Source organism: Parus major, chromosome 4, assembly GCF_001522545.3.
Source record: "Parus major isolate Abel chromosome 4, Parus_major1.1, whole genome shotgun sequence".
NCBI classification, from domain to species: domain Eukaryota; kingdom Metazoa; phylum Chordata; class Aves; order Passeriformes; family Paridae; genus Parus; species Parus major.
This window is the reverse complement of record NC_031771.1, coordinates 43593979-43614147: the sequence shown is the minus strand read 5'-3', so window position 1 is coordinate 43614147 and position 20169 is coordinate 43593979. Positions and strand designations below refer to the sequence as shown.

Here is a 20169-nt window from a genome sequence, read left to right as displayed (position 1 = left end):
GGGAAAGGGAACGGGAAAGGGAACGGGAAAGGGAACGGGAAAGGGAACGGGAAAGGGTCATGACAACTTTCAGAAGCTTTCCATGAAATCTCCAAAATGCATAAAAGCAATTAACAGATAAGGAATATGAAAGTAAAAATCAATGAGGCAAGGAAATTTTGGAAACCCTTATAAGGTGTTTAGCCATAAAAATGATTCTCATCAAGTTTTACATAAAATTTTACTTAGAGGCAGAGTATTCATTCCTCGTATGAATGAACCAGAACTAAACCCACTAAACTAAAACCAGAACTAAAACCCACTCAGAATACTAAAACATACCATTAAATTCCTGCCAAAAGAAAATAAAAAACAAAAACCAACCAGCAAAATAAAATTTAGAAAAAAAAAACAAACCAAGATGAGAGTTCAATGATATGCCCAGGACAGAAAGCCTAAAGCCTAATACAGGATATTTAGAAGGAAGAAAAACTGAGCATTTTCCTTCCTCTAAAAAATTTAATGAAATGAAACAACTAGAAGAAAATTATATACAGTAGATAAATTGATATAATAGTCAGTAAAGATTTCCGTCTTCATCTTCATTTACTTTGTATCAGCTTTAATTAATGTTTCCCATAAAAAGAGATTTAGAAGTAGTTAATTTTAGAAGATTTTAAAAGAGCATATGTGTACTACTGCTATGAAATTCCAAGGTATGTAACAGTTAAAAAAAGCTAGAACATCAAAATTTCTTTTTTGGGATGGCACCAACTGTTGATAGGTGGTTTTTCTGACACACAAACTGAAACAAAATTGAGAGCTACTTTTAAGAATTTACAAATGGAAGAATGAGTTATTTATTTTTCTAAATATATGTAAAATTATTTAAGAAAAGGCCATAGACTTCAGCTGAAAGAAATGTTCTTTTAGCTTAAACATCATGAATAATCATACTTCCACTAAGCACAGATTTTGTATAATTACATTATCAGAAAAGTAATTTTAAGTCTCTTCTTAAGTGATAAATTGCTTATTCTAAATGCCAGAACATGTAAGAGCTCAAACTAAATCAATCCCTTAAAAATACTTCCTAAATTAAACACCAAAGAGAAATTAAAAAAGAGAAACAACAAACCCACACACAACACCCCCTACAAACAAACAGTTTCAATATCTACACAAATTAAAATTACTATCCAATATTAAAAACTTAGACTGTAGATTTGCTTGTTATACAGTCCTAAGGTGTTTTTTTTCTATTCTCTATTCTACACATTGTCAGCAGGCATCCTGATAAAATACAAGAAGACTTTATAGCTTGCTTCATTCCTCGTTTCTTTCTTTTTTATATATCTTCCATTATAGGAGGCACAACAACAATCCAGCGTAAGTAGTAGCACAGTACAGCAATAAGCACCTACTCACAGCAAAATTTTGCTGAAGAAACTTGCTACTACTTTTGTCACTTGTGAACAGTTCCCATTTCCCAGTGAAAATCCCCTCAGGGGCTGGAGACTTCTACTGGAGGAAAGCATTCATAAATACCTATATTTTCTCTTATTAACAAAAGTAAATTAATTTGAGCTGAGATTATGTGTTAAGAACCAATGTGGCTGCCAAACAGTGAACATACATTACATGTTTGTTTTTTTTCTTTCCAGAGATCTCAGAACAACACAAAAATGTACAGTGAGCAGAAAATCCACTGCAAATAAAATACACTTCCCACAGGCCTTAATGAATCACTCTTCCATAACTTCTACCAAAATCTCCAAGAATAGGAGACAATTTCACTCAAGGAACTGCTGCACTTCAGCAGGAAGGTGGCACCACCCACTGCTGGCTGAGAGACGTAACAGTTCATCTACAGTACCATGTAGCATTGACAAATCTAAATAAAATCAGCTGTAGACACATGGAGATTTCTCCTTATTTTATATGCAAATCCATAAATAAAACATGACCCAAAGCCACTGAATGATTTTGCTAAGACTAGGATGCGACAGAAAATGAAATATTTTTTAATTATTCTGAAACAAGTAGTAATAAACGTGTAGTAATTGTTACTATTTTCTCTAGTAAGAGTAGCGATACTGTCCTTCTGCTATGGGGACGGACAAACTTCACAGCCATGTACATCTGAACAGGACCAAATTGTCTAGATCACGTTATAGACTGGGTCTATTGACCACAGCTTGCATTACGTTTATATATAAATTCATGGCAGTTCAGGTGAGATATGGTATGTCCTATCAAAAACCATGTCACTGACTCAATAAAAAACTGGCTAATACACATATAAGTTTTACTGTGGAAAAACAAAGCAAAGCCCATCTCTTTCAGCAACAGACAAGCTCTGTTGTTCTTTTCACCCACTTTCAGGATACGCTTTTCTTCAGCGACTGTCAAGCTGCAAAACAGCTTTACAGAAAAGCTGCTTTCCCAGCTGGGATGGGTTCACAAATGTGCTGCCCAACCAGACTGCACCTACAGGAATGTTGGTGACAACACATGAAGATGTCACCACAACATAATCAAGCCACCTTTACAACACATAAAAAGAGATTATTAATAAAGGTCAGAGAAAAAATAAAAAATAGGTATCTTCAATATTTTTTACTTGCTTAAAATGATCCTAGTGGTTTTTTATAATATTGTTAGGCTTTGATTGTGAATTTATACCAGACATACCAGCAGACAAAGCCATAACAGCAAAAGAGTTTTTTAAATTTAAATAGTTAATATTTAATTAATATTTAATAGTTTATTAAATTATTAAATTTAAAGTTAATATTTAAATTTTAAATTTAAATAGTTTAGCAATCATCTTTTGAAATCAAGAAAAAAGACTTGCCATAAATTTCATAACTTTTAGAAATTGTGAATAATGATGACAGCTATTTAATCATCAATTAGATTCTCTTCTCATGTAAGCCAAAATAGACAGTGACTTCATCTAAAATTAGAGAAGGCTACATACCAGAAAGACAAGTTAGTAACTAACACTAAAGAAGTCTCCACTATACTGTCTGATTTCATCCATGTTTGCTTAGATCCAAGTCACATGAGAATTTTCCTGTATGTCATTACGTTCCTTATCCTTTTAAAATATACACAGTAGTTCATAGAACTCAAGAGTGTGTGACAGAGAGAGAATATTAACTATAGAATGAGGCAGGGAAAAAGTATGAATATTTAACAAAAAGACCACTGAAAAACATTTAAACACAATTTAAACACCTGCAAGAAAACACAAGAGCTATGTAAATAATGAGTTTAAATTTCTGACCATGAATTCTACAAAGACAAATAGTTGTAAGTTCTTCAGAAAGGAACTAAAATACCCTCTGATATGTAAGCTGTTGTTAAAGTACTTCACTGATTTTAAAATATATTTTAAAATTCCACTATTTCTTTTTAATACCTTTTGTTTTGCAGACTGACAAAATAAGATATTTTCCATATTTCACAGGGCAGTTCTCATGACTCACCTCATGCTGTCCAAGACACTCCCTGTTAAAAAATAAAAAAAATAAAAAAAATCAGAGATTTATAAAATGCATATTTGTTTACAGGACTTAAAACAATGACAGTTTACAACACACAAAAATTAGTGCAATCTATATCTTAAAAATGTAAACTAAGAAAATCACCCATCTATGCAGCTCAGTGCCTCCTTTTCAACAGTTTGGATTGCTGTTTTTTATAACAAAAATCTGGGTTTTTTTCATTTGCAAATTAATTGTAGTTGTATATGAAATCAGTTACTTTTTAGACAGTGACCTGCTTTTGTTCCAAATAGCATCTTCTTTGTCTCTACTAATACATCATATTTTTCAGTTATTTCAAAGATCTAGTCTGAAGAAGAGTTATTTAAAACAAAAAAATATCCCTGATAGTTACTTTGTGTCTGAGAATTTATCTCCCCATATAAAAACTCTTTTTTAATTTGGCTTATTTTTTATTTTAATACTTACACTGGTATAGGAACCTCACAGGGAGGGCACGGTAATGCAGTCTGTATGAAGGCTGGCTCAGATGGCTGTTCCCAAGGCCCTGCAGACTGATGCTGAGAGCAAAAGACACTAGTTGAATACAAAACACAAACAGAACTATCTGCTTGACCATAAATAAATGCAACATCTAAAGCATTTCAAATTCCAAGAAATTCACTTTCTAGTAACTAGCTTTTTACTAATGGAAATCTCCACATCCCATACAGACAAAAAAAATTACAGTTTTATCCTTAGCCTGGTTAGGAATAGGATAATTAAGTCCCGTGGCTCCTAGTGGTAAAAATTAAGCACCACACCAAATTAAAAAGACCTATAAAACATTTCTAACCAGATAATAAAGGTAAAAATATTTCAATTAGTAAGCTAGTTCAATTACCAATACATAAAGCATAGCACGTGTCATGTTAAAAATTGCCAATTTCTGACTTCCAACTTGTGCAAAATTTGGTTTTGTAAGTATCAGACTTAAAACTTACTTTTTGCTCTTATGTTAAAAGCAATTGTTTAAACCTGAAATTAAATGTTTTTAATACAACTCCAACAAGAATCTTTTTGAGCAATTCAATTATGTATTACAGAATTACTTCGCTTGCAACAAAGGAGGTAGAACCACTTAGCATCATGCTGAGCAGTACAGGTACCTCTGTGCCTGATTACGTGTTTACTCTGAACTCCAAAAGCCTCAAAACAGAAGATTCAGGTCAAACTGATGCTCTTGTTCTGAACACAAAGAATACACCATTTTTCACTGTTTACTTACTAAGCCAGTTTGCTTCACAAGTGCTTCATCATGGCAGGAAACAGGGCACAAATGACCACACGTTAAGGTTTTCTGGCAGGGCTGTCGACATGGAGGGCACCGCCCAAAGTGACAATAGTGTTTCTCCTGGGTAGAATGGTGACAGGTAGGTGGCCGACTGAAGTAAAATCCAAGAATGAATCAATATGACAGCAAGAAATATGAAGTTACAGTCATTGGGCAAGTATGTTCAACATAGAAAGAATTCAAATGAACAAGTTGTTAGTGTTTTTTTTTAAATAAGTTTACTTCTCACCTTCAGCAGGTAGTTAACATCACAATAAAATTTGAGAGGAATTCTAAATAAAATTAAAAATTAAGTTTGGTTTACATATTCAAACAGCATTTTCAGTCCTAATTCTACTCTGCACTAATGTAATCTTGCTACACCCCAGCATAAAATTTTCTTTTTCCTCTTGCTAGTGAAGTTTTCTAGATAAACTACCTCACTGCAGTACATCAAAACATCCCACAGATGACTTGAAGAAATGAACTGGACTACAGTTGGAAGAGCTTGGTAAGGCAGAACCTCCCCCATGAAGCAGACAAGCTGTTCATGGCGTCTCAGTGTTAAGAGAGGTATCTTTTAGGTGCTAATCTCCACCTGCACTGTCAAGGATACAGAAGACTGAGAAGCAATAACTGCAACTACATATAGAACAATTTCTGCCTTTCAAGGTATATTTTACTACTTTCTTTAAGGACACTTTAAACTCCACTTAAGAACAGAAAACAGACATTTTATATACTGACCTGCAGAGCTGCTTGCATTTGGGAGGTTTGATGGTACGCTCTCTGCCACACGGCACTTTAATTACAGTTTTTCCACAATTGCATTTCACATCCACAGTCTCCGGACATGGATTACAACTACCTAAAAATAAATATATTAACAATATAACAAGCAAGTCAGAAATAACCTGCCTCTACATTTTAAAAAAGTCATTTGGATGACACAACCCTTAGATGTTTTCTATTCGTATTTCAGTCTTACGCACCTATGATGAAATGTCATCTTTCACCTAAGTTCAAAAAGGGACATTGAAAAACTGGTACAATAAAGTTTGGTAGATTTTGTATGATATTAATGTTCAGCCTATGCATAATGAATGCTTCCTTGAAAACATCCTCCATTTCTATTAAGTTAGTAATGTTACTAATCTGCTGCATTTTAAAAACTGTATCTGTAAAATATCTATGTTTTAATTTATAACTCTCCCACACCATTTCTTCACCAAGTGCCAACTGCTAAGTTTTATTATTGAGTAATTAAACAGCTAGAATATGCATCTTATTTAAAAAAGCAAAGACATGGGATTTTAGCTTACTAATCATGTTGCATTTTAAAAATTTAAAGAAATCAACCAAAGTTATTGACAGCAAAAAATTGTAAGCAATTCTGACTTTTTAGCAGGATCTGAAAAGCAGCATTCGAACAGGCAGATGCCTCACTGGCAAAAGGCTGCTGAAGACAAAAGGTTGGAAGCACTACATTCTTTACATTGCAAAGTAAATTAAGTAACAATATAACGTTCAGCACGCACAGAAACATAGAATCATTTGGGTTGCAAGAGATCTTAAAGATGATTTAGATCCAAACCCCCTGCCATACGCAAGGCCACCTTTCACTACACCATACTGCTCAAAGCCCCATCCAACGCAGCCTCAAACGGTGCCAGGGATGGAGCATTCAAAATTCTTCTGGGGAACCTGTTCCAATGCTTCACCATTCTCATAGTAAAAATTCTCTTCCTAGTACCTAATCTAAACACAGCCTCTTTTCATTTAAGCCCTTCCTCCTTGTCCTGCCACTACCTTGCAGTGTTCTGCTATCGCCCTTGTAAAAAATCCCCCTTCATCTTTCCTGCAGGCTGCTTTAGGTACTGGGAGGCTGCCAGTCTTCTCCAGGTTGAATAACCTCCTTTCCTCACAGGAGAGGTGCTCCGTACCTCTCATTATCTCAGTGGCCTTTCTCTGGACTTGCTCCAGCAGGTCCATGTCCTTCCTGTGCTGGGACCCCAGAGCTGGTGCAGCCCTGCAGGTGGGGTCTCAGCAGAGCAGAGGGGCAGAATCCCCTCCCTGGCCCTGCTGCCCACGCTGCTCTGGATGCAGCCCAGGACACGTTTGGCTCTCTGGGCTGGGAGTGCCCATGGCTGGGTCATGTCCAACCTTTCACATCACCCCCAAGTCCTTCTCAACAGGGCTGCTCTGGGTCTGCTCATCCCCCAGCCTGTGTTGATACCAGGGATTGCCCCAACCCAGGTGCAGCACCTTGCCCCTGGCTGTTAAACCTCATGAGATTCCCAAGGGCACACTTTTCAAGCTTGTCCAGCTACTTTTGCGAAATACATTGAATGTCTAAAGCTATCCTACCCAGAGTGGCTAATATATCTACAATTCACTTAAATATCCTATTAAGGAAGGTGACTGACTATATTCTCAAAAATACAAAAAGGCAGAGATGAGAGATTCAGAGAGCCTGAAGATAAAGTGACAGTACATAGTTCTCAAATCAAGTACTATAATGTACTGCAGTAGGAAACAAAACATTTCTATTCCCCAGCAACAAACTGTAAATTTCAGCAAGCATGATAAATATTTAAGAAACAGCAAAAAAACCCAAATCACAAACAGAATAGATTAAGTTACCCTTTTTCAGGGAGTTTTGCTAAAGGCCAAGTGTTTATTATCAACAACCTCTAAAAATTTGAGATTTGGTGTGTTTTAAAGGACCCCATCAGAGAAGTTATTTTCTAGGAGGCATCTATTTCCTTTAATATCAGTGGTCACTGCAATCTGACAGCTCATAGGAAAATTACCCTGACCTGGTATTACATACTAAAGATAAAACAATTAATCATAACTTTTAGTAGCTATTAAAATATTAATATATAGGGATAAACACATGAATATAAATATTTGAAAATTAAAATAATTGCCTATTTTAGGAATACTTTTAAAAATTTGTGAAGATATTACAAACTGTATTAGACTCTATTTTGTCAAAACACAGAGAATTTAGAAAAGAAAATAAATTTCTCATCCAGTGTCATTAGTACCTTAATTATATGCAACTTTAGTTAGTAAATAGACAATTATGCTCTTTTGATAAGTTACTCTTCAAAATATATATATTTGATATTTACATTCTCAAAGATCACTTTTGTTTTCTTACAGACATTGCTTTATTGTTTTCACGTTAATCATTAGAAATCTTTGTCACTTTTAGCCAGACTGTAAAATACAAGCAGCATGAAATATAAAAAATTACTCAACATCAAAGTTTATCCTGTAATACAGCATTAGCTCTTGAGTTTTCAATCAGAATTTTCTTCTAGGATTTAGTTATCACACAAACTAATGTGGAAAAGCAATGTTACCAGTTTGCTTCTGACAATACACAAAAAATTATGTATTTCCAAGATTTTATAGAGCTACAGGGGATGGAGAAGAAAGGAAAGGGAAAGAGAAAAAGGGGCATAGTATACAGAGAAAAAACAAACTTATAGTTTGTGGTGACAGATTTAATAGCAAGTTAACAGACAGAACTTCCACATTTACCTGTCCTCTCCTTCTAAAAGTCATTGCCTCAGAAGGAAGACAGGCTGAACAAGTTGTGATTTATTTCCTGAGTCATTGCAATTTATACTTCCTTAGAGAACTAAGGGAAATTACAGGGGCTACTTGGCTGCTGTTTCAGCAGGGCAGCAGCTTCTACAGGGACAACTGCTGAGAGGGCAGACAATTTTTGAGTCATTTCAATTTAACCCCCTACTAAGCAAATGTCAAATCAATCTGCCAAGTAATTTTGCCCATTTCCAGCATCTTTATACCCAAAGTCTCTGGAAACAGAAGCAAACTTTGTTGTTATCCTTCTTATAGTCAGTAACAAATTGTCAACTGCTTCTTTTACCAGTAGGATACCAATACACATTCAAACTCCATCATATTTTTTTTCAAGCCCATTTGTACCACGTGTTGCATTCTAGGATTTTTTAAAACCATCCAGACTCAATCAGCAGCACTCATTTTCTGTATGCATTTGGACTTTGTTATGTATATTCAGTGAAAAGAATTATTGGGAAAAGGAAGTTAAGTGATGGCTTTTGAATTGCACAGCTGGAAAGGAGACAAGGGCAATTTCAGAGGAAAAGTATTAAGCAAAATCACCAGGTGAAAACTCAGGTTAGGTTACCACTGAGTAAGTCCTTAAATTATAACCAGCACTTTCAAACACACTGGCCCCACAAAAAGCCCACATGCAACAATGGAGAGAATTCTTTAAGCATCATATACAGTCACGCAAGCATGAAATTTGGCAAAAATAAACAATATTCCATCACTACAGGGATTCTTCACTTTTCTTACCTCTGTGGCAGCCTGAAGGACATTTGTGATTTCTGCAGCCGAGAGTCCGCCCACAGACTTGATCACAAGGTGGACAGTTTCCAGAACAGCACTATTAAAAAAAGCCCATGAAGTCTAGTAACTGGAAACATAAATTTCTGGTATACACTTTCCTTCTTCTACTCTCATTTTTCAATACTTATTTAAAAAAATGTCAGTGCACGTTAGTCAAATTTTCTCCAACTCATTCCAGAAAAATTTTGAATTACAAAATAACAAGAAAACACAGATTTGAACGCATCATTTCAACACACTAAAAAGGCAGAGGGCTTCAAAAATGCATAAGAATATTTAAAATTTCAAAATATTATAATATTTTAATCCCAAATAATTTCAGAAGATAGGACATCTAACAGTTGACCTCATGAATCTGCAATTTCTTCCACTTTTATACTATATTGTCGCCAGCACAAAAATGTTGCTAACCACATTTTTTATACACCTTTTACCTCTGTAGTAAAGGCAGATAACTTCAAAACCAGTTATCTATTCTCTATTCTGAAGTAAATTGGCAACATGAAAGAATCAGAACATTTCACAAAACCATCACATCAGTGGATGCTGTATCAGGAGGGAATATCATCTTGTCTATTAACTTGAAAGGTACCCTCCTTCCAACAAGAAACTTGGATTTTTCATCATGGAGGTGTCAAGATTGCATCTACTTGTTTTGTGATCTTTTCACATAAAACAGATTCACTACAACAATAATATTCAAAAATACCTAAGAGTAAAACTGTTTTTTTTCATGCCTATTTGTGTTAAGTAGTCCAACTTTCACAATGTACTAATTCAGAAATAGCAGGCAATTTTCAGGTTCTCTTGAATGAATTAACTGGAAAGGTACTTCTGAGTATCAATCATTCCATTTGACTTCAAATAAGAAAGGAAACAAAACTCCAATTCCCAACTGTCAGACCACTGCTGCTTGTACTGCTGTGTATTAGAAGAAGGTGGGATGGAATGCTGGGCTGTCAAAAATACAGCTCTATACATAATATATAAATATATATATATATAAATAATATATGTAATAATATATTTTTATATATAATAAATTTATATTATATACATATGAATATATATTATATATATATATAATATAGCTATATACAAGCTATACATGATTCCCAGCTCTTCCTACAAAGTAGGGAAATAAATTGATTTAACTACTGCAGAATACATAAATTGATTTCACTACTGCAGAATGCATCAGTGACTACTCAAGAATCTGAAAGTAAAACTGCCTTCAGGAACTGCAGAGTTGTGAAAATCTCCTCCCTGTTTATAAGGCCATTTAATTTTACTTCATGTCATCCTTTTCAGAGAATTCTGGTGCACTGAAAACTAGTTTCAGTGTTACAGAAGAAAACTCTTTCTACACAATAACTTGATATGGAGCAACAAATTGATGTGATTTTATCTAGATTTTTTTTAAAAGTAAGCTAAACAATGCAATTGAGAAAGATTGTCTCTGGGCACTTACTTTCCTCCGGCACTGGTGCTTCTGACAATCACGGATTTTAGTACACTTTGTCTCACACAGATATGGCTTATGGCACGGCATACGCTTCGTGTGCTTCCCACAGCGACACTGCTTTTCAACCTCCTGGGCAGCAAGACAGGGAAAAAAATATGGTGTTTTTAACACAAGAAAAAGGAAAATAAAATGTTCTACTACTATCTGTAAAGGAAAGTTCAAGGAAAAGTAACATTACACTGCATAAACAATGCAAGTGTGTCATGCAAGACAGTAACTGCAAAAAAAATTAATACAAAAAAACTACCTCTGCTGCACATTAAAGTATATTCACCCTTAGTGTATGCAGATAATTTAAGAAGTAAATGAGCAGGTTTATCTGACCTTCATCATGGCTGTCATGTGATGACTACTATCACCTAGACTTTGTAGCCAAAGCTGGTTCAGCTCTGAGACCTGAAAGAGCAATGGCCTTGTAGGCCAGATCACAGAAGCTCCAGAAATATCTAGAACACAGTAAAACTTAATTTTCTTACAAAGAAGAAAATAGTGTTATGTTAGACCACCTTCGATCTCACTAATGAAGGAATATCATAGAAAGACAATGCCAGAAGGAAGCTAGAAAAGATGGGGAAAAAAAATAAGTGTCTTTTAGGGCATAATAATTTTAAAAAACAAAACAAAACTAAGCCAAAGCAATTCACTCATCCACAGGTAGAGCCTCAACTCAACACAATGCTCAACTACATACACAGAGCTGGGGTGGGAGGGAAATTATGAAAGAACATGTTGCTTTTAATAAACAAAGTCACTGATTTTGTGAGAGATATGATTTCATTTTCCTTAGGTGACTTGCACTGTTTGAGGCACATAGTTTAAGAGCCCAAACAAAATGTGAACCTGATAAAGTAAGATTAACCTGTCTGCATATTTCACAGGGACCCCGATGACAGCGCTGTGAACATTTATGGATGCCACATTCCAGAACTTTGTCACAACTATCACCACAGGTGGGCACATCTTCTGTACAAGGCAATGTAAACTCTAGATGAAGAGAGAGAAGTACAAGTAAATATTTAGGAAAAAAATGCAATGTATAATAAGCTCAAATGACAGTTGTCTTTTGTTTTTTTAAAAGCTTCTTTAGAATTACTTAGTTATTCAGATCACAAATTAAACCCTGGTGCTAGCTAAATAAAGCTTTGAAAACTATGCAAAAAATGTTAATATACTGTCATGGTATATTACTGTAAGAACTACTACAGACCCTGCCCTGCAGAATTAGCCTAAACTACTGACAGTGAAAGACTGGAGGATTTTTTATTCAATTTATCACTATAAAACCAAAAAACGTAGCTTACTTGTTTTTCCACATGGACAGGACCTTTTCCCAGAACGAGGACAGTCTCCACAGGGACCAGCATGACAAACTTGTTCACATGTGTGATTACCACATGGCAAACATTTCCCACACACCTGAGAAATTCAGAGAAGCCAAGTGAATACAGTGTAATAGAACTACATAGCAAGCCAAAGGTAAAAAGCAGGAGTGAGATGCTTCTGGATGGAATTTCACTTTTTCTGAATTTTGTTCATAAATGTTGTATTTGATGACTTCACTAAATAAAACTGAACGTCCCTTTAGTGATTCTGCCTGGAAGACCACAATACAGTGAGGAGTTAGAGATTCAGAAAACCTGAGTAGTCGCAGGTCTGTGCTGTGCTGCACATGCAGCTCAGCCATCAGGCCTGCATCATGCTGCACAAACCCTCTGGCCACAGGATAAACTTATTGCAGCAGAAGAGATTGGAAGCAGCCCCTACTTGGTACCAGAGATTAGGTTATCTCCATGTCCTTGCCTTTATCTAAAAGTGCAGCAAGAAGTTCTTATCTGAACACCCTTTCTGTCTGACTGTAGAAATTATGATCAAGGATGCTTTCTTGTAGTAAGATCCTACAATACCGTCAACAACCAAAATGGGATCTGCACTGCATGCTGCACATCTATCACAGCCCGTTCAATACTGCACAGCTCACAGTTCCAGAGATCTAAAGGGACATACTAGTCTTTAGATTATATTCTTTTTCTTTACAGTGTTATCTGAAATAAACTGCATTTTAATTGATACTTCACAGAGATCAAGTACCTTTCTCACTGGGATCAGAATGCCCACGTACCTCCTGATGCTGCCTCCTCCCCACCACTTAATTTTTTAAATTATTTTTATATTTTCCAGTCTGTCAATCCATAGCCTTGATCTTAAGAACAGGCTGCAAATATACTTCAAAGAATTAATCACAAAGCTTTCATTCTGCTAAAGTCCTAAAAATAAGCACGAAACTTTTGTCTACTAAGCTGTGGTTTCATTCTTATTTCTGAAGACAACAGTTGAAATTTAAACCTCAAGTACAAGAAAAAGAGCATAAAAAGTTAAATTCTCTGCTAGAATAACCCTAACACAATTCCAAAAAAGTAATATTTTAACTACCATAAAAAATTAACGGAGCCACCAATTAAATCTCTTCTCAAACAATGCTGCTTATATTTTTGATTACACTTTCAAAAGTTAAAAGATGGGGTTTTTTTCTTACTGAATACATTTTTCCAATCTTTAATACACCAAGCAATCAGATTTTATAAAGGTGAGAAATCTGTTTATGGGGGATAGCTTCAACATACCTGATCACACTGCCACTGAGGACTTGCACAAAGCCTCTCTGCCATTTGTCTCCCACAGATACACCGCTGTTCACTGACACGTGGACAAGGCTGACAATCTCCTGTATGTAATTGCAAAGTGACACTGAGAGTAGGAATTGCAGAAGAATGATGTATCTTAAGAACAGAATCAACTACTGCTCTGAAATTTAAAAAGGTTGCTCTACCTGCATGACAGGGACTCTCACAGGCATGTTGTCCACACAGCAATGTTCGTCCACACGGGAGGCGGCAAGACCACTCCTTGGCACTGCACCTTCGGGGCACTGGTTTGGCTTTCTTACAGTGACAGGTTGTTGTGACCATCTTTGGGCAAGGTGGACATGGTCCTAATGACAGGAAAAATTTTATCTTGCTAATGACCATTCAGCAAATGCAGCTTTGACTACATCTTTTTTACTCTGAGAATTTTAAATATATTTAACAGATGTTAAGTTGAACTGTGTAACAGGTACCTAAACAGAGGTCATACCACCAAGAAACACAAAGGATTTACCTGGATGACAAAGCAGCAAACATTTATGACCACAGGAAGGTTTGAATTCCCTCTCACATATTTGACCACAAGAGTGAGGCACCAGCCATGGGTCCACTGTTGGATTCTCCACTTTTCCACAGTAACAGTAATACTTACTGGGAGTTTCAGAGCGTTTGTATTCAAACCTACACTTTGGACTACAACAAGAGAAAAAGAAGTGAAAACAAAAGCAACTTTTTAAAACAGTTAAAAAAAAAAAAAGTAGTTTTTATCATTTTGGCTTCCCAAGACTGTTTCAATGCTGCCAATTAACATTTTCACAACTATCATAGTGAATAACAGGAATATTCAGTAACACAGAATAAAGGTCTTTCCATAGGTCAGATTTTACAGTACATTAATTAGAACATCTAAGGTACTGTCCTGTTAATGCAATTTCTTTTCTCTATAAATATATATAGACAAAAAGCACAGTAAAAATCAGAACAATTTTTATGTCAAGCTAAAAAGAATCTATGCAACAGTTACCCTACTTAAATAGAACCAATTAAAAAAATAAGGGGTTTACTAGTAGCAGAATATTAGCCATGTAAAACAAAGTTTAGCAATGCAATTAAAATCATGTGTAAGAATTAGAACTTAATCTGAAAAATTTTAGATTCAAGATGTACGCCTTCATTTTTCACCCTTGATGTTGATAGAAATGAAAAAATTCATTATTGCTAAAGGTACCCAGGCACTAGAGGCCTGCAATTTATAAAGTGCCACATGTCCAACAGGCCCCATTCAAGCCTTGGAAAAGGGAGGCAACAGAAGGAAGAAGAAATAAAGCAATTCACATTGCTGGCTACATTGGGAAAAGACAACAGACAAGAAGGTCCCCCTCAGAGAAGAATAGAATTTGAAAGACCTATGCACTCATTTTTATCAACTAAAACATCAATTTGCCCTGATACAATATATTACAGACCATGAACCATTTGTCAATGCTATCTAGTGATAGCATAGTTTCAGCATGTTCTTAAATGTAAAATAAAATACCGTTTGCCTGGAATTTTCTCTCATCCTAAACATTATGTTTAAAAACAAAATAAGTTCATAGTAGAAGAGGCATTATCAATTGAGATGCTGCCAGCCAAAAACTGACACATTATTTCCTAAACAAACCTGCTTAGGAAATTCTATTAATGCAGCCACATTATTACTTTCTTCTTTATAGCATCTCAAGGAAAACTGCAAGACCTGATTTAATGTTTGGATTATACTGAGACAAAAAAATAAGTAAATCCCTGCATCTTGCTATTTGACAATATTTGTTAAACTTTTTTCATGGTATCAACTTCAAAAATGAAAAATATGTAAAGCCTTTCAGAAATGAATGTCAGAAGCTGAGACACATTACAGATAAGTTACCTTCTCAGAGGTTAAAATAAATTAGATGCAGCAAGGTTTTAATATCACTGTGAAATTTTTCTGAATTGCGTTAACGAAACTTAAAAATAATTTTAAAAATCAATAGAAAAGTCAGTCTTTTAAACCCTTTTTTTTTTGTGTGTGCACATGATGTACAAGTATAACTTCTAAATTAACATCAGTTGGAATGTTTTGCCCACAGAAATCTTTGTAAATGTACTATGAGGAGCTCACCATGGCCAGGGATAATCTTTCTTCCCAAAATCATCATCCGTCAAAGGAGAAGATACAAGGAAGAGGCTGTCCTTGGCCCACTTTTGGATACACACCAGATGAAATATACAAAAACATCCACAACAGCTCCAGACCTAAAGGGCAGACACCAAGTGTCAATTGCTTTAAATGAGGTTTCTGTTTCCAATGATGAACATCTATAATACCTAAAGGAATATAAGCTTGTTATTTCTCCCTTTAAAAATGGCTTTTCAAAGATAGATTATACCCCTGTTAGATCAATTATAGAAAGTTTTACTGTTATAGATTCATACTTATAATCTTTTTTCCAACTCCTGTGGAAAGTTTTTGCTAGGGCTGACAGAGCCCAAAATACTCAGATAATCAGATAAATGTTGATTTAAACACGTTGTTGGAGGTCATGTAGCACAAATTGATGCCCAAAGAAGGACTATTGCCAGCTTAGCTCTGTTCAGACACAGCTTTTCCTAGCAAAGTTGGAAAGTCCCGAGAGATGGGGACTCCACAACCATTCTGAGCAAGCTACTCCAACTGTCCTACCACTGTCCTAGTATCCAATCTGCACCTGCCAAGGCCCAGTTTGTGCCACTCTCCCTTATTCCCTTCCACCTAGAACCATAAAGATGACTTTGGCTATACCCAAAACTGTAACAACTTGGTAAGAAAAGTACAAAACAAAATTTTAACTAATTTTTTTTTTAATAACTTAAGACAATGTTATGAAATACTACTGTGAAAATACAGAGACTTTCCCCATTTACCTTAGAGAGGACAGTGCCAATGACTAAGTTTCTAGAACTATGGTAACTAACTTCCCAAAACTAAAGCTAAGCAGGAGACATAACATAAACAGACTTGCCTGAAATGATACAGATTCAAGATAATTAGCAAACCACTGAGTTAAAAAAGGCTTTCAAGTTACTGAAATACCTCACTTCTGCTGATATAAGATTAACTCTATCAAGAGCCAAAGAACTTCAAATGTCAACCTAAAAATATTCATTAAGGTCTGAAAGACTATGGATTAAATATGTTAAGAATTCATACAAAATATATTGTATTTCTTTTTCAAAAGCAGTTACTGACTACAGCTTCATTGGGTACTTATAGTGTGTGTATATCTATCCTAAGAAATTAAAATATTTTCTGCACTACTTTTCTTTTTAATGCTAAACATACAGTTACAAACATGTTTTTGATTGACATACCTTTAACAAAAAAAGGAAAAAATATTTGTCCTGAAATCTCTCCCATATAAAACATACCTATATGAAACAGGACAAACTTTTCTGAAACACACTTCTTTTTTACCTGATCAGCACTGAGGGCAGCAAAGTTTATCTTAGCTTCCCTGCTTTAAATCTAACAATAATATATCTTTCTAGTATTTAATGTTTTGCTTTGCTACTCCATAGCTTATTGAATACACAATTGCAAGCACTGGCATTCAAGCACTTATCTTTGTCACCTGCTACTACCTAAAACTTAAAAATAGCTATTTTATACTATGATAACAAACATATGACCAAAAGAGGCATATTCTGATTACCAGCTACACATATAACCACTTATGTCTTCCAGTGTTTCAAAATCCAAAGATACCAAGTTTGCATTTACTACTTTCACCATTTTAAAGCTATCAATCCCAAAAATACCCTCAATAATATAATACAAGTTATTCAGGCAGTTAGATTTGTTTTGCTCTAAAAGATTACTGTAAAGTACTTACAGCTTGGTTCCTTTTAACTGAAGCAATGCAGATGAGACATGTCATGGCCCCTGACTGAAAAGCCTCATTCATGTACTGCCTCGTACGTTCCAGTTCACTTGCATCGCCATCTTTAATGGACAAAGATTTTTAAAGGAATCAGTAACATTTCATCTGTTATTTTGTACATGTTGAGACCACGACAAAAGTATTTATTCTCTGAATAAAACGTATTATTTAAAAAGCCATACTTAAGACAGTTTACAGCTATACCATTACTTCTGCACAAAAAAACCCAAGAAGTACAGCCAGCATGCACTGATGAGAAAAAATATTTTTAATGTAAGACATCATGATACAGTGCCTTCCCTCCAATTACAGTAAAATTCTAATACACAGTGATACTGCATTGCTTATGCTTTCATACCAAAATAAAAGTCAATAAATGAAAAAAATCAAAACATTACCAGTTTGACTGGTGTAAATGGTAAATGTTTTATCCAAAATCTTCCCTTGTTTCACTTCAGCATCTTCATCATCATCTTCAGATGAAGAGCTTAATTGGTCTTCAATTAGCTTTTTTGCTGCAGCCTGATTAGCTTTCTTAATTTCATCAAATTTCTTCAGTGAAGATAATTCTATTAAAAGAAAATACTAATGATTATTAATACCATGATAGCTAATTGTAAACATCACATTCAGTTCTACATATTTTCAACAGTTCTTTTAACTCTTTTTAAAGAGTTTGCTGATTTTATATTTCTATGAATATTACATCACTACATTTTAAATACCACACCAGAAGAAGTAAACTGTATTTACTTCTTTACTGTGTATTATAAAATTCACAGCAGGAATTATTTTCTGTCAATTACTGCTGACAAATCCAACCTAACATACCAGAATACAAGCAGCTATAATGCTGCTTTATTTAAAGGACACTTAAGAAAACCCTACACAACCAACACAAACACAACTGTCACAGCATGAGGAAAAAAAACAAACAAAACACAACACGCAGTTTTGTTTATAACAAATCTACAGTTGTTATAACTTGCAGATATCATATAGGTATTTCTCCAGCACCTGTTATTTCTTAAATTATGACTTTAACTGATCTCCCTCACTTTCAACAAATCTCTATTGCAATACGTTCATGCTATTTCACAGGAGATCACTACCTTTCCTTTTTAGATTACTACACCCCAATATATTTACCGGGGTTTCGCCAAGTTTAGTTTTAAGGCTCCTCTTAAGAACCTATGCTGCCACTAAAAAGAGCTCTGTCTTTGGCCCTTCTCTGGTGGATTTCCCGAGGATGAGCTTGCACTCACAGCTGCGGCGCGCACCGAAAGCCCGCACCTTCCCCTGACCGGAGCAAAGTGTTTCCCTGACCAGCGCACTTAACCCTGTCTCTACCGAGTAACTCCCCTGGCTGTTTCCAACCAAAAAAACCGGGTGTTTCATCCATTACTTCACACTTTACTCCGTCTGTTCCGAGAAGAAGACGGTGTACCCTGGCGAGGGCTTAACTCTTCGCTCCTCGCCGCGGCCTGAGGCCTCCGCGTTTCTCCCCGGCAGGAACCTACAGGCAGGACACGGCACATGGCGAACACCGGCTCGACACAGCCAGGCAGCGCGGGAGAGGGGCCGGGGGCCGCCAGCGTCCCATCCCCGAGATGCCGGGGACAGCCCCGACCTCGCCACCTGCAAGGGCTCCGGGCCACCGCCGGCTCCCCAGCCCGGGGCCCGGCAGCGCAGGTAGAGGGCAGAACGCGACACTCACCGCTGGCCCCCTCGCCGATGGTCCCCGCTGCCGCAGCACGGACACCGCCGCGGCCCCTCGCGGCCGGGGGCCGGGCGGCCGCCCCAGAGCGAGCGGCGAGCTCGTCCCCGGGCCTGGTGCGGCCGCGGCCCCGGCCGCCCTGACGCCACTGAGCCTCCATTTGTCCCTCGCCAAAAAGCGAAGGATGGCGGTGGGACCAGACCCTCCGCCTCCCCCTCACGCCGGCACAGCGGCCCGGAGAGCACTGCGCCCGGCCCAGCCCGGCCGCTCCGCCCGGCAGTGGAGGCGGCGGGGCCGCCGGTGCTCCCGCAGCAGCGCGACTACAGCTCCCGGCGCCCCCCGCGCGGCGGGCGGGCCGGCGGCGGGCACCGCCTCAGCCGCCAGGGGTCGGAGCCGGGGCTGCCCCGGCCCTGGGTCACGGAGTGTTCTGAGTTGGGAAGGGTGTGAGATCAACCAGTCCTTCATTAACCCAGCGTTATCACTTCCACCACTGAACCATGTCCCCAGTGCCACATCTATAGGTCTTTTAAATGCCTCAAGGGATGGTGACTCCACCACTTCCCTGGGCAGCCTGTTCCAGTGCTTGACAACCGTTTTGGCTGAATTTTTTTTCCTAGCAACTAGGAAACCTAGTTACTAATCTAACTAACCTAAACTGATTTTATCTCTCCTGGAGCAATTTGGGACCTTTTCCTGTCGTCTCTTGTTCGGAGAAGACACCACACTCCCCTCACTGCTGCTTCCCTTCAGGTAGTTTTATCCAGCGATAAGGCCCTCCCCTGAGCCTCCTTTTCTCAGGAGTGAATTTCTGGCAGCCGCTCCTGCAGCATGCGGCTCTTGCAGACATTTTCTTCATAGCTCCTGTAACTCCTAGAACTTCATGGCTCCTGGAGTGTAGAACACATACTTTGTGTTAAAAGATCACAAAGCCTGTTTCGAAACTTCACTGAAGTACATCCAGAAAGTTTTAGTACACAGAAACATATATTGAGGAACCTGTGTGCCTCCGAAGTTCTGACAATTAAAAGCAGGTTGAAATAATTTTAATTTTATGGACATTTCCTATAGCACTTACATTATGTCGTGTGCCAGGAGGAAACTTTGCGTTTAGCATTTTTTCAGCAA

At 37.0% G+C, this 20169-nt stretch overlaps 1 protein-coding gene across 2 annotated transcripts in view; it reads right to left on the bottom strand.

Annotated features, from left to right (window-relative positions):
• Positions 1-19369, bottom strand: part of NFXL1 (nuclear transcription factor, X-box binding like 1) — a 44175-nt gene extending 24806 nt beyond the window's left edge. The window contains exons 1-15 of one of the 2 annotated variants that reach the window (XR_001521126.2): positions 19045-19369; positions 17726-17896; positions 17280-17389; positions 15530-15663; positions 13901-14079; positions 13572-13733; positions 13366-13466; positions 12046-12160; positions 11604-11728; positions 10691-10813; positions 9166-9256; positions 5551-5671; positions 4759-4915; positions 3960-4051; positions 3474-3495 (exon numbers count right to left, since the gene is read on the bottom strand). Coding sequence is in view for 1 of the 2 variants with exons in the window: in XM_015625324.3 (XP_015480810.1) it covers positions 3474-3495; positions 3960-4051; positions 4759-4915; positions 5551-5671; positions 9166-9256; positions 10691-10813; positions 11604-11728; positions 12046-12160; positions 13366-13466; positions 13572-13733; positions 13901-14079; positions 15530-15663; positions 17280-17389; positions 17726-17896; positions 19045-19204 (1863 nt within the window). In the remaining variant the exon portion in view is untranslated. The remainder of the gene's footprint in view (positions 1-3473; positions 3496-3959; positions 4052-4758; positions 4916-5550; positions 5672-9165; positions 9257-10690; positions 10814-11603; positions 11729-12045; positions 12161-13365; positions 13467-13571; positions 13734-13900; positions 14080-15529; positions 15664-17279; positions 17390-17725; positions 17897-19044) is intronic. The other variant, XM_015625324.3, reaches the window with a different exon arrangement.
• Positions 19370-20169: the final 800 nt, after the last annotated feature.